Genomic DNA, 15,311 nt, shown 5'->3' on the forward strand with positions numbered 1-15,311 from the left:
AACAATAGAAAGAGAAAAATGATGTTGTCATGTGACAGGGAAGCAAAGTTGCCTTCCCTTGGACTTGCTTCCGGGAATAGTGTTCCACGCACAAGGAACACTAGTTTAGGTTAAAACATTTGAAAAGACAGAGGAAAACAAGTGCTATACCATACATGGAGTGAGCTTCTGTATCAAGCGGAGGCGGACAAAAACCAAAAACTTTAATAAAATTGAACCTTTGAAGTTTGAAATGGTTTTTACAATGTTTTCTGTCTTGTGGTTGCGGGAGGACAGAGGCCCCATGTGGAATCCAGTGCCAGGCAGTCACTGGGCCTGCGTTACCACGTGGACGGGTCCGATTGGCAGAGGCATGGTTAAAGATGAGGCTTTCGGATATGCGACCAATAGGAGGACGTGCGGACTTTAACGTTTGCATGGACCAAAGGCGTGATATGAAGATGGGACCATGCACGTTAAAAAAAACTCTTTAAGGTTGTTTTCCCGATTTTAATTAAAAGGGTGGGACAGAAATGCTAGATTAGGGGGGGAGGAGGCTTTTGGCTTTTATTTTTGACAGCGGGGGGTTAATTTGGCGACACAGCTAATTTGGCGCGGATACTGCAAGCTTGCGCAAAGTCTCTCTCTCTCTCTCTCTCTCTCTCTCTCTCGTTCTCCATGCTTGGGCTTCGCCTCGAGCTGGAGGCTGGAGCTACTGGCTCTCGCCATGGCGCACAATTAACTGCTCCTTTCCCTCTGCTGCATTCTTTCAGCTCGATTCCAACAAGAATTCATTCCGCTCTGTGTGTCAGAAGACCTAATATCTGCCAGCCTCGCACCTCCCTCCCTCCTCTCTCTCTAGTAGTAAAATGCTCTGCTTGTCCCCTTTTTCTTCCGTAAATCTGGATCGGTTCCTGGCATGCCATTGGACGGCGAAGATCTCCCTTCTTCCTCTCGCATTGCCTGCTCCATTATTACCAGCTCTCCGCTCATCATCATCATCATGTGGCTGCGGGAAATGCTTGGTAGCTGCTCGATGTTCCTGTTTACCGACCAGCTCGCGTGTCATTGAACTGGTGATGATCTCCCTCTATCCCTGATCTGCTTCCCTGTCTCTCGTCTTTGACCCATCTGTACTCGATCTAGATCGTAGTGTAGCAGTACCGCTTAACCTAATTGTACTTCTAGGCTTCACCATTTGATCTCTCCCAAGAGTCGCATCTCTTGAGTACCAGTACGTAGCTTTAGGTTGCGACGGCGTACTGCTACGTAGAGATTGTCGGGCACAGGGTGCCTTTCTTGAGGTGAGCTATAATGGTAAGCATCTTTTCGCTCTTTCCGGATGCAACCAGGCTCGTTGCTTCAAAGTTGAATCACAACAAAGCTAGGGGAGATCTGCGAGGTTTGAAGCTTCTAGGTGGGAAGAATGATGGAGTAAGCCAGGAAGACATATTGGAATCTGGGAGCAACGGCCCTGTTGAGTGATTGAGGCAGGCCAGAGTACTCTGCGGAGAATCTACTTAAGTAGAAGAAGAGGAAAGTTGGATCTACCGATGTCCGGAGTTAGCAGCTGCGCACTAGGTTCTCGTTTCAACAGAGAGAGAGAGAGAGAGAGAGAGAGAGAGAGGAGGTTTTTCTTCGCTGAGGTGACACTAATATCGAAGTTGTGTGCTGTCTGCTTGCCAAGTAGGTTTAAGTACAGGTGACGATGGAGACCCAACAGACGTCAAGTCCTATAGTGGTAGCTGCACTGCAGCTGCAAAGGTAACGATCATTGTTCTAACTTCTTAGCTTGAACTGAGGAAATCGAGAACCCAGCTGATGCCGAAAAGCGCTCTGATTATGGTCCGCAAAGCAATTACCGGTGCCAGGCGGGATAAAGCAGCGCCTAGAGATAAGAGAGAGAGGGAGAGAGGTAGTTAGAGAAGCTCTCTCTCAAACACACACACACACACACAGACTTGGTACAGTGCAATGTGCAGTGTTCTGTGTGCTGATACTGGGTTTCCCAATTGATACTGGCTTTCCCAACTGATGTGAAGGGAGGGGACGCTAGCTCTCTCTCTCTCTCTCTCTCTCTCTCTCTCTCTCTCTCTCGGAAGTGGCGGATGGATTCCCACCATACTTTATGGAACGTGCTAAGGTGTCAGCCATGATAGCAAATGCCAGGAGACCTCTCTCTCTCTCTCTCTCTCTCTCTCTCTCTCTCCTGCCTTATTATTATACTTGATTTTTTAGGTGTTCATAATTGGGCAAGCTTTGTCTATGCTTTGCCGGCTGGTGGCGCGCCGAACCATAGCGTCGTCGGTGCCGCCTCCTCCGCTCCGTTTTTAGTCATGCGTCCTGATGATTGATGATTGACACAATCATCCATCCATCCATCCATCCATCCATCCATCCTGGCTGTCTCTCATTTTCTATCCATCAATCACTAAAGCTTTGCAGCAACCCCTCCCCTCCCCTTTCCTATGGCCGGGTACGATCGATTGAATCTCAATTGCCTTGGTGCTTCTGAACTCCAGCCCCTCTGAACAATTTCAGATGAGTGTGTAGTCAGTGATCAGCTCGAGTGCAGTACCCGATGTGTAATGTGAATACCTGCCAAGTCTGGCAGTCCCTCTTGCTATTCTTCTCCGTTGTCTTGACAGAGTCAGAATGACGATGATTACGATAACAATGACGGTGACGGAGATGTTAAAGGCCACGATGCAATCGAGTCAGGGGCTAGCTGCGAGTGAGGGAGAGGTGGGTTGAAACTTGAGACTTGAGCGAGAGAGAGGGTTTCTTAATTGCAGGTGTTTGATTCGGAGTATTTTCTGCCGGTGCCGATGCAGCAGGAGAGCGGTTGCCTGTCCGCCCTGTCAATTCTATGCCATGCGTGGCCAGCGCAGACACACACAGAGAGAGAGAGAGAGAGAGAGAGAGAGAGAGAGAGCAGCATCGTTTTCCTCACTTGTTAGCCTATATTAAATTCTGCATGCTCTTTCTCATGTTTGTATTTTCTGAACGAAAGATGCTTGTCAATAGGAATTTAATATCTGATGCAGAGAGCGAGGGTTGAAGTGTCAAAGTTTTCTCTTAATAGTCCCCCTAAAGAAGATGAGAATGAAGATGCTGACAATGAAATTTTATAATGATGAGCGATGGTGGTGGTGCAGCAGGAGCAGGAGCAGCAGGAGTGCCAAGAGATCCGCAGCTGATCAAGAAGAAGGGGCAAGGTGGAGCCGGAGGAAGGCAAGAGACATCCATTGTCAGGAATGGATACATATGAAGTGACAAGGATGGTGTACGCAAGGGTGCAGGCCATGGAGCCAGAGGTGGCATCCAAGGTGATGGGGTTCTTTCTGCTGCAGGACCTAGGGGAGCAGGAGATGCTGAAGCTTGCATTTGGGCCGGATACACAGCTGCAAGCCATGATAGCCAAGGCAAAGCAGCAGCTGGGGCTGGCAGGGGCGGGGGCAGCTGCTGTGGCCGCTGTTGGCGGAGTGGTGGGTCCGCCGGCTGCAGGGGCTCCTGGCCTCTTCTCATCCCCATCTCCCCTGTTGCTTCCTCCAGATCCCTATCCTTTCTCACCTCCAGAGGATACTTCTTCTCATCTGCATCAGCACCAGCAGCACCATCACCATCATCATCATCATCATCATCAACAACAACCACATCATGATCATCACCAACATCAACATCAGAATCATCTTCATCCTTACCATCTATCCCAGTTTTCTCCCCAATTCGACTCGGATCCGGCCGCCGCCGCCGCGGCATCCGCCGCTGCCGCTGCCTCATTCTTCTCCCGCCCCAGCGTATCCACCGTCCGCAGCCGCCCTTCCTCCCTCTCCGACATCCCCCTCTCGCCGGATAGCAGCTCCGGCAGTGCTGCCTGCCTCTCCCCGGCGGGCCGCAAGCCCTGCCTCTACTATGCACGTGGCTACTGCAAGCACGGCTCCAACTGCAGGTTCCTGCACACCCATGGTGTCAGATCTGACCCTGCCTCTCCCTCCTTCTCCAACAGCAGTGGCAGCGGCCTGCGCGATTCCCGCAGCGATGACGGTCTTATGCCACCAGGATCCCTTGAGCGGCTGGAGATTGAGCTGCAGGAGCTCCTCAGAGGGAGGCGAGCTCCAGTCTCCATAGCCTCATTGCCTCAGCTCTACTACGAGAGATTCGGCCGAACCCTGCAAGCCGAAGGGTATCTGACCGAGAGCCAACGCCACGGAAAGGCTGGGTACAGTCTGACTAAGCTTCTTGCTAGATTGAAGAACACTGTTACCCTTATTGACAGGTATGCGTCCATCTACAATCCCTTCTCTATCTATCTGAAGCAAGATGTGTAATCATTAGCATTAAAGTGTCTTTCATTACTTCTAAGGATCGGCGATCCTGGATTGCACAGGCCCCACGGGCAACATGCTGTTGTGTTAGCGGAGGATGCTCTCAGGTTTACTGCATATAGGGGAGAGAAGGATGATTACAGTGGAGTGAACCCTGGATCTCGTCAGATTTACCTTACCTTTCCAGCAGAGAGTACCTTCTTGGAGGAAGATGTCTCCAAGCATTTCGGGTGAGTGACAGAGGGAGAAGAACAAGTGAATCGAGGCGAGGCAATCAATGCCAAGACGGCCAATTGATTAAGTACTGCCTGATTCACCTGCTGTGACTGATCATTGATCACGCGTGTGCAATTGTTGTCCCTGTATGCAGGGCATATGGGCCTGTCCATGATGTGAGGATCCCCTTCCAGCAGAAGCGGATGTTCGGCTTCGTAACTTTCGTATATCCGGACACCGTCAGAGCCATCCTGGCCAAAGGAAATCCTCATTATATTTGCGGGGCGCGAGTCCTGGTTAAGCCATACAAGGAGAAAGGAAAACACAGCGAAAAGTACGTTTATCTTACATTCCGTGCTTCTTGTATACGTAACTTCATACATATGTACGCAATGATGAATTTTCCCCGTCCTGATAGCTGTGTACTTGACTGGGATAAGTGGTTTCATCTGATCTTCTTTTGCAGGAAAATGCTAGAGAGAGAACACTCTAGGTTTATAATCCCCAGCAGGAGCTTTGATGGAAGAGAGTACCCCTTTCCCCCAGGTGTGAGCCGGCACGTTTACATGTGCCTCAGGTCTACCTTTTATATCCTGCTTTTCTGTTGCTATATAGCATGAGGGTAACGGTCTGCACACACTTAGACAGAGAAGGAGACTATTAGTATATGTGGGAAAATGGTGGCTTTATCAGAAACCATTGTCTTTCAGTACTTAAGTTGAGTGATTGAGGGTAACAGAGCAGTCAATTGGCAGTAGTAGTGTATCAATTAACATGAGGTATGTTGCATTAGTATGCCCAACTGCATCATAGTTAAATTTGAGACTGTGGTGGCTTCTCTGGTTAATGTCTGAAGGGATCCAATTCTTCGACGACCACGATCTTCTGCGGAGGCAGATAAACGAGCAGGCCTTGGAGCTTGAGAGGAGAAGATTTGCGGAGATGCAGTTTGCAGACTCACCGCGCCTCTACGTCGAAACAAAGCTTGAGCCCTCGCCCTACGGCTTTCCTTCCAGTGGCGGCATTTCATCATCCTCCACCTGCACAGGAGAGCCAGGAGACGACAGCAGAACCCCTGAAGGTCCTCGGATTTCAATCTTTGAAGTAGAACTCATTGGTTTTTGTCTGGAATTCTCTACTCTCGCTTTGATTTTAACTATGTCTCTCATTTCGGCAGTTTTTCCTCTTCTGTTCTTGCAGATTTGACGCCTCTCCAAGCTTCTAATGCATTTGGCTACCTCCTAGACGTGTTAGATGATCCAGCTGAGGACGAGAAACCAAAGGAAATGGCCGTTGCGGTGAAGGAAGAATCTGGGTACGGCATCTGTTTGCATTGTTTTGAAATTTGAGCTGTTTAAGTGAGAATGTAGGTCAGAAGAACCGTCTATGTGCCCAGCTTTCCAATTCATGCAATTAATTCACAAAAAGTTTTTGACATTTTCCCATCTAGGGAAGGAGCTCCTCACCCATGTTTTTCCCGTAGTGGTCTGTGTGGGTAGTGGGAATTTGTCTATAACTTGTTGTGGTGAGAGGATATATTCTGTCACATGCAGACACACACACTCACATACACAGTGGATGCGACTGACCAAAGCTCAATCGGTTTAGTCAATGTGTGGTGATTTACATTCCGCATGGTCATTTTGTATGTGTAGAAAAAGGGAGGGTTTGAACCTGGGTCACGGGATTAATGAAGTAATAAGTGGCTTACTACTAGAGTAGCCAAGAGAGAGAGAGAGAGAGAGAGAGAGAGAGAGAGAGAGTGAGAACGAGGGTTAGTGGATCAATGAAATAATTGAATAATCTTCCCATCTGGGGAAAGGGTCCATGTTTTTCTTGTAGTGGTTAGTGTGGGAATAATTGTGGGAATTTGTCTAAAACTTGTTGTGGTCAGAGCTGACATGCTTTCACATGCATAGTGGTACCTCAGGAGCTCTGCAAGCTTGGATAACGAGCAACAAGGAGTCATTGAGCTGCTCAGATCAATCCTTCTCCACGCTTCCTCTTCATTCGATTTCCTCTCATTCTCAACCTCTATTGCTTGGGGTGGAAATGGAGGATTCACATTTTATGAATGCCATGGAGCCACAATCTTGAACATCCTTAAGAAGGTTCTAACGTGTTCTCTGCGAGCCCTGCCTGGGATCATGATAAATGTGGTTTGGCTCTGCATGCCTGGGAGGATGAACTTACAATCAACACTTGCCTTGTAATCTTTAACCGCCACCAGAACAACACGGTGACAAGTTCTATGACAAGCTTCTCTTCAACACATAGTGAGAGCGAGTGATCAAACGGATGTAGCTCAATTGGTTAAGTCAGACATGGGGTGACCAGAAGGTCGTCAGTTCAACTACCATATTCCTCACGGAGATTTTGTATGTGTAAAAAAAATGGAGGTTCAAACCTGGGTCAGTGGATTAATAAAATAAGTGGCTTACTAGTAGACTAGCCACTCGATTATGAATGAGAGTGAAAAGCGAACGGATCAGTGAAATAAGTGAACAATGAAATATAAGTGGCTTACCACTGGGGTAACCACTTGATTTGAGAGAGAGAGAGAGAGAGAGAGAGAGAGAGAGAGAGTGTGTGTGAGAGGGGTAAATCAGTAGATCAACAAAAATAAGCGAATAATAAAATAAGTGGGTTACCACTGGGGTGGCCACTTGATTGAGAGAGAGAGAGAGAGAGAGAGTGTGTGTGTGTATGTTTAGACATGCTCGTGTGCCTACTTGCAGCACGAACAACGAGCATAACCTTCCAGACAGCCCATTTGCAAGCCCACATGCAGAATCCCAAATCGAGACTGCCTTCTCTGAGAGTTCGGAAACTGCTCTTACAGCACCTACTGGCATCATGAGGCAGTCCTTCCTGACACCAGACAGTCCCCCTCATCTTCCTAGTTTCGAGGACAGAGAGTTGACCTGCCCAATATGCAGGGGTAAAGTTTATATATCGATGAAAGAAATCATGATGTTCATTCCGGCATGTAGATCATGCTTGCTCTTCCTTAATCATGTAAGCTAACCATTCTGCTATTGGCTTTCAGGTTTCTTTGTGGATCCTGTGCCACTGGATTGCAACCACATTTTCTGCATTCAATGTATACTCAAGGTGATGCGACTTCTTCATTATTAGTCTCTCGCTGTTTTGGAAGGGCAAGTTCAGTATTTGATTCTTATCGTTAAACTAGAAGCATTTGGTGGACAAAACTGTAGTTCAAGACCAGGTTTGCTAAGTGCTGATATTGACTAGGAGTTGCTCTGTCCTCGTGTGGCTCTCCTCAGCCTAACCTAAACTATTCACATTTACAACATAACCACTGTTCTGTTCTCCATCTGGTTTTGGACTTCGCAATGAAATTCAAAGTCTTTTTGATATCTGTTGTCGAAGTAGGCATTTCTACTATCCTATTATTCATGTATGCTAGACAGCCTTCCAGGTGACAGTTTGCCAGATATTTCTTGCTGAAGTTTGTTGCTGGTTTTGAGCAGGTGATCAGGGTCTCCAAGGATGAATGTCCTGTGTGCCGCCGCCACATTGGAAGCCAGATAGTAAAACTGCTTGAAAACCGAGGATTTCCTCTCATAGAACCCTCCCTAACGAATCCCAGAGGTGCAGCAGCTGCAGGCCAAATAACCAGCTGGTAGGTCATACCATTTCGTAGGTTCCTCATAAATACCATTAATGAAAGACAGAAACACATTTTGCCTTCTCAAAATGACCAGCAGAAGTTGGAAGCTGTAAATTGGTGGCTGCAGGCTGGTTTATTCCACTTAAAAATGAGTGAAGCTCCTACATACAGCACCCACCCCCTCCCTTTGTAAGGGAAAAATCCCCATCTTATAGTCACAGGTAATTTGTAATTGTTGGGAAGGAGAGACCAGAGATAAGTAGTAATGCCCTCTCAGAAGAAGAGCAGGAACTGTATATAGCCAGGTCACACAATCAACTGAAGTCAGGGAGATATATGAAACATGGAGGCTAGCCTTCACTTTCAAAAGAAGGTGCACAAACTTGCCATCCATATCAATGTTCATACATCATACCATAATCCTTCTCATCATCATCATTACCAGGATTATCAGTCAGTCTTTTACTGTGAAATCATAGAGATTCATTGTGGGCCCTTGGGAAGGTCAAGGATGGTCCACAAGTCAACAAAAGCCCTTTCGGGAGTGGACTAGCTAGCTCTCTCTAATTCGCTATTAAGATTAAGATTATTATTTCATATCGCAATGCTGTGTCATCTCCCCAAAGGATCTTTATAGGTACCTTTCCACTATGTTTACCCCAAAAACAGTCTGATATTTTACATCCAGAAATGAATATCCCTACCATTGCAATTGCCTATTTAAGGGCTTGTATCTGTGTCTCTTTTGGTATGAATTCTCTTGGACATCAATCAATCGAACGACTCTGTGGAAATACGAAGCGTCAGGCATTTGGTCACATCAAAACGCAGCGTTCATTCGTGTGATAGTTTCTTGAGCAAGGCAGCAAACAGGCTCTGGGAGGTAAGCGATGTCACCATATTCCATCTCATCCAAACGCCTACAGAGAGTGGTCGGTCACATTCCACTGGAAGGAACCATGATTCCTCACTCGCGTGGCGTGGTCTACCCCGCTGTGCCGCACTTCATTTCCAATTCCATGTAATGCCACGCCCCTTCCTTCCTACAATCACAATCAACATCCATCAATGTATGTAGTAAGTAGTTTTGACATTATAAGCCAGCCTGCCTGGCTTGCTCTCTCTCTCTCTCTCTCTCACCTTTTCACACGCTCCTTTTGTTAGTATTTAAACCGCCCTGCCGATTCTTCGTAGCACCGAGACTCCAAAAATCAACGTCAGCATCTCTTATTTCTGCGTCCTTTTCAGCCGAAATCCAAAGCGTAGCTTCTTTGAAATTCGGGGCGTCATATTGGAAGTGGAAGATGCGGACGGCCTTACTAAGCCGCATCCATCCATCCAATCCAAGATACCTACCAAGTTCCAACCTCCTGTTACATTCCACATTCTTTGTGTGAATGTAACGTAACGTCAACCCAGGCCAACTTGCTCCAAGAAAAACACCACATTTCAGTGCATTTGTGGGGCTGCCATTTCTAAAATGTGGGGCCGCAAGTGTGTTGTCACTTGTGCCCTTAAATTTACCAACGGATTTAAGCTATTAAAAACAGCATTCCATACACACTCTGAACATGAAAAGCGGTAATCTGCCTTAAATTTTATGGATTGGGATAGATGTTTTTAGGGAGCGCTATGGCCAACAAAAGCATCATGTGTGGGAGATGTTGAAGTGTTGAATTCCAACCAATCGGTACCCAAAGTATCTTCTTTGCTCATACAGGGCAAAGCAGCCAATTATTGGCAGGTTGGAAGGTCATTGACCTAGGAGTTATGTTAGTGTCCCTCAAAGAAGATAGCTCCACCAATATTTTTAAAGCAAATATTCCACACTTTAGTTGTCTCTTCCTTCAACTTGTCTCTATTATGTCCCCTAACAATACTTGTTTTCCCACCAAAGGCAATGACAAGACTCTAGCTCTCTCAAGAACCAATTTAGCCTATCCCCAAAGTAAGTAATTAAGGTATTCCTCCTTCCTTCAACGAAATAGAAACTTTGGAGACAAAAGTTTCAAATCAGCTAGGCTTTGCTTACTAGGTAGCATGTGTAATACTCATGAAGAATCCTCTAGCCAAAAAAGACGAGGATGTGACATGGTATAGCAAACCAAGTTGTCTTCAACCTTCTTTTTGAAGCATAGGTCATAGTGTAAAGGGATTGTTGTTTCCATAATGGTAGCCTTTTGAATTTAGAAATACTCATCCTTTTTAAAGATATTATCTCTTTTTAACCTTGGTCAAATCTAGAGCTAAATTGGGTTAACCTTCTTCATAAATCACAAATGAAGAGGGTCAATCCTTGTGCATATTCTTGATAACTTCCCTCATCCACAATGTCCTCTCCTTGTTGGGGTTATCCTCAATTGCCATGTTCACCATGAATTTGAAGTTTAGGGTAGTAGAATCTATTCTATATATTAATGAGAGCTTTGCCTTGGGGATCTTGAACAAATCAAATGGCTCCTCCCAAGCCTATGTAGCATAAGGAGTCTAGCATTTAAGAAATTAAAATATTTTTTCTTGTAAGATGAGTGGGGGATTTATTTATTGTATATCATCTTTCCCACCCAATTGAACACACACACACACACACACACACACACACACACACACACACACTCTCTCTCTCTCTCTCTCTCTCTCTCTCTCTCTCTCTCTCTCTCTCTCTCTCTCTCTCTCTCTCTCTTAACCGAATGCAGGATATGACCACGGAAAGGGGAACAACGAGTCTTTGAAAATTTGTATGTGGCTCTCTCGGTAGAGAGAGATGAATTTCTTTTTAAATTAGACATACGAAATGAGATTATATTTTAATGCTTGCACATATGTATGCAATGTGAATATACTCTAAAAACGTCCACAATTGCACATACATTATAAAAAAAGAGTTACAATTTTTAAAAAATTGAATACTATGGAATGTGATAACAATTTGAATGGTTGAACATGTTCATGCAATGTATACATACTCTAAAACCACACACAAATGCTTAGGTAGACATGCTCACACACAATAATATATATGTGAGAAAAACTGGAGAGAGAGAGAGAGAGGAGAGGAGAGAGAATGGATACACACTTATAAAACATGCACTTACAAATATATGCAAACATATGTAGACATACACATCTACACACAAGTGTGTGCGTGTGTGAGTGTGCAATGCATATAAACATGTGTACACATGTACACATATGAGGTGAAGAAAGATGAGATACAATAGGAAGAAAAATAAATGAGAGAAAATAAAAATGATGAGAGGGAGAGAGACCACACATATAGATATATTGTGTATTAAACACATACGCACATATATGCATACATACACATACACACACACACACTCACATATACATACATACACACATGTACACACACATTTATATGTCCATGCACACACATACAAAACATAGACAAGAATCGACAAAAATAAAGAAAATGTGTGTGTGTGTGTGTGTGTGTGTGTGTGTGTGTGTGTGATACATACACATACACATCCCCCTATGCTTACACCCACACATTGATTACGTATTAATAATTAACTATTAACTTTTATGATATAAATTATACTTAACTTATAATCAATACATATATGCATAGTTAATATTTATATTATATATTAATATATAAATATAATTAATCTATTATCTAAATTAATTATTAAAACATATATCTATATGTGATATTGTTATATTTAATATATAGTAAATAATATATAATTATATATTATTTCAATAATATATGTATTAATTATAGTTATTTATATATTCATATTATTTATTATTAATAAAACATACTTACACACACACACACACACACACACACACACACACACACACACACACACACACACATAAACACATGTACACATATCCATACACAAATATATAGATATATACTTTCAATGAATACAAATATGTGTATACATGTATATACTCATGTATATGCATGCATGGATATGGGATGAAGAAAGATGAGATACAATAGGAAGAAAAAGAAATGAGAGAAGATTAAATTGATGAGTGGGAGAGCCATCACACAAATAGACACGTGTATTAAACACACACACACATATATATATGCACACACACATTATAACTAATCATTATTATGTATACTTATCTTTCATGTATTATTTGTATTAATGATAATTATAGTTACTATATTTATTAATAAATTTATGTAAGTGATTAGATATTATATATATATATATATATATATATATGTTATTAATTACTAATCACACACACACACACACACACACACACACACACACACACACACAGGGAGGAGGAGGAGGAGAAGTAATTCTCAATATAGTGTATGGGTTATCAACTTTGTGTGATGGTATTGGCTTGGTGTGTGAGGATAATATGCATGCCATAATAAACTCAATGTGAATAGAAATCACCATTAAATGTGTTTGTCTTGGAAAAACTTTGAGAATAGTCATAAGGTTTCATTGGAGATGTAGTTTAGACTTGATCCTGCTAATGTTGGCTTTTCGCTCCATACACATTAGTGAGTGCTAGATCTCCATAAATTGCATTTTTTGCATTTAACATTGTATTAGTTAGTCTAAGTTACCAAAGATTTCGAAGTGAGGATTATGTTTCTTATATCAACATCCCATAAACCCTATTGCCATACAAAACATGCTTTCAAACCCCAGTGCGAAGCACTGGGAAAATCTAGGTATAGAGCGCCTAGTTGCATTATTATGATAATGTCTTTTTGACACTTTTAAATTTCTCAAAATAATTGATTCCTTGATGTCATTAGAAGATTTATTCTCAACATTTATCATGCATCCAAAATCCCTTGGTCGTCACTAAATTGGCTTTAATTCACAACTAAGTTGTGTGCTCAATCACATCCTAAAAAATTAATTTACCTTTGCAGGTTTTATAACTAATTTTTTGAAAAAGAATCTACCTTTGCAATATTTATAACTAATTTTCTAAAAAATAAATTTATATTGCGAGTATCTTCTAGAGTAGGTCCTTGAGAACAAATGTGGATAGCATTTGTTTCTAGAGATCCTTAATAAGGGGATGTTAAAATTTAATAAAAAATGAATTTATCTTGTGAGTATCCTCTAGGGTAGGTCCTTGAGAACAAATGTGGATGACATTTGTTTTTAGAGATCCTTCATAAGGGGATGTTGAAGTTCAATTGAGACTTTTCTAGATATAAAAATTTCTCTAAATCTAGAGCAAGTTGAAGGATTTTGTAGGTAGATGCCTAAAGAATATCATTAAATAATTACTTCATATCATTGCAAAAGGGAGTACGCTTTTGTGAGGTGCCTCCTCCAACAAACCCAGAGGAGTCCTCTTAGTAGTCGACTGAAATTCATATCCATGCACATCACCATCCCGTCTCCCTATGGGAAACCTTGGACTTAGCTGAACATGGGAATCTTAGTTCTACTTCACAGGGGAAGTGTGGACAAGTCACCCCTAGCAACAATCTAACACTCACTTAAGAAAGACCACTTTGTAATCAATCAAAGGCAAGAGTGAGGTTAACACCGCACTTGGTTCAAAGAGAGTGAGAGACGGGGGAGAGTGTGACTCGATCCCCCTATCCATAAGGTAAAATCTCAACTCCATCCCCCTAAAATGGTGTTAAACCTGGTAACTAATCCTACTGTTATTGGGAGGGTCATGATTTAATAAGCTCTATCTAGTGTTGGAAAGTTACCTGACTTATCGGATCCACCCATCCATAAGCATCCAGTTGTTACAGGATCGAAACCTCCCACTTTCCTCGATTGGTTTGCTTAGTTTTCTAATTAGAAAAGCATACTACCACATTGTTTGGACATATAAAATCACCTTCCTTTTATTACTCCGTTAAATTGGGTTCGTTTAACTCAATCTTTAGCACATAACAAATAATTCAAAAATCAGATACTTTATTTCATAATTACATCCAAAATCATCACTCCGCTAGGATAAGACCTTCCAATCCCTCGGGATTGGACTGTATGCAATCCTTGGGTAAGTTACTCGTGAATATATATGTGCATCACGTGGGTTCAAAATAAGGTATTTTTAAAATACCATTTTTATACATTTTTTACATATAGAAGCGTGTAATATAAAGGGGTTATTTATAGATTGAATAGAAAAGGGTTATGTTTTATACATGAAAAATTAACAAATAAGGATATTTATAAATAGGCCTTGAATGCACGTGATGTAGAGGATATACATATAGTAACTTCCTTGAGATGCGATCACACTCCATCCACGGTCAACATGGAATTTAGAAGCTCAGAGCCCCTCTAACTTGGGAGCCTCTGGAGCCGTCCTACTACATAATAGGGGCACTTACCACTTGGCCCTTTTCCCTCTTAGGTGCTCGAGTTATTCCACACTCCACAGAGTGTTAAGGAGCATTGGGTTGGAGACCCCAACGTCCCGAACCACCATAATCCTCAACTCGTCCGTTTATGTAAGTACGGAATCATAAGAACCATAATTCATCATTCAGAAATCCAAAAGCAGTCATAAACATAAGACATTTTAACACAGTTGTCAACGTGATGTATGGAATCTATCCCCTCCATCAAATTCTGTGTTCCTTCCTAAAAAGCAATTGATAATACTAACATGTTTTTGTAAATTTAAGTACGTTTTAACTTATTGTAATCTATGCAACATACTAGCTTATCCCTCGTTAGGAAATTATAGAATTAATAGCTTAAAAAGTAATCCTTTTTTAATGTACTAAATCTAATTATCTCCATTTGGCCATCCATCGTGATTATGATTTATGACCACATCCTTGATTTGTTGTGGGATGGCTGGTTCTTCGGTTTGAATGGGTTCGGGGTTAACCTCCATTTGCGCTTCAATATCATGTTGAGTTCCCTCAGCAACGGCCACTCCTTTGTGTTGGGAAGCTCTCTGAGCATGACCTCGCTCAGCATCTTGACGTCTCTTGGGAGCCATGGAAGAAGCTGATGGATTCGAGCACCCCTCTTGCGTAGGTGTGGAGATAGAGATAGAGAGAGAGAGAGAGAGAGAGAGAGAGAGAGAGAGAGAGAGAGAGAGAGAGAGAGAGAGAGAGGTTCGGTCGGTTGCAGTAGAGCTTCGTTGTGTCAACCAACAGAGAGACTACTACATGGGTTGTTGTTGTGTCTGTG

The 15,311-nt window shown here is 42.9% G+C and overlaps 1 protein-coding gene across 8 annotated transcripts; it reads left to right on the forward strand.

The window, feature by feature from the left end:
• The first annotated feature begins 581 nt into the window (after nt 1–581).
• LOC148025143 (zinc finger CCCH domain-containing protein 18-like) lies at nt 582–8,881 on the forward strand. Of its 8 annotated transcripts, none has more exons than XM_087694882.1 (11): nt 582–1,055; nt 1,670–1,743; nt 3,138–4,258; nt 4,346–4,537; nt 4,678–4,857; nt 4,990–5,069; nt 5,380–5,604; nt 5,724–5,838; nt 7,262–7,464; nt 7,573–7,637; nt 8,018–8,881. In XM_087694882.1, exons 3-11 carry the CDS (start codon nt 3,237–3,239, stop codon nt 8,171–8,173), a joined length of 2,238 nt encoding a protein of 745 aa, XP_087551008.1. In that variant the 5' UTR covers nt 582–1,055; nt 1,670–1,743; nt 3,138–3,236; the 3' UTR covers nt 8,174–8,881. The 8 variants fall into 8 exon arrangements, with proteins under 8 accessions (XP_087551008.1, XP_087551009.1, XP_087551002.1 ...); XM_087694883.1 differs by having other exon boundaries at nt 3,141–4,258; XM_087694876.1 differs by lacking the exon at nt 1,670–1,743.
• Nucleotides 8,882–15,311: the final 6,430 nt, after the last annotated feature.

Source organism: Lygodium microphyllum, chromosome 15 (genome assembly GCF_053477565.2).
Source record: "Lygodium microphyllum isolate KBCC chromosome 15, Lygodium_microphyllum_v1.1.10, whole genome shotgun sequence".
Taxonomy (NCBI): Eukaryota; Viridiplantae; Streptophyta; class Polypodiopsida; order Schizaeales; family Lygodiaceae; genus Lygodium; species Lygodium microphyllum.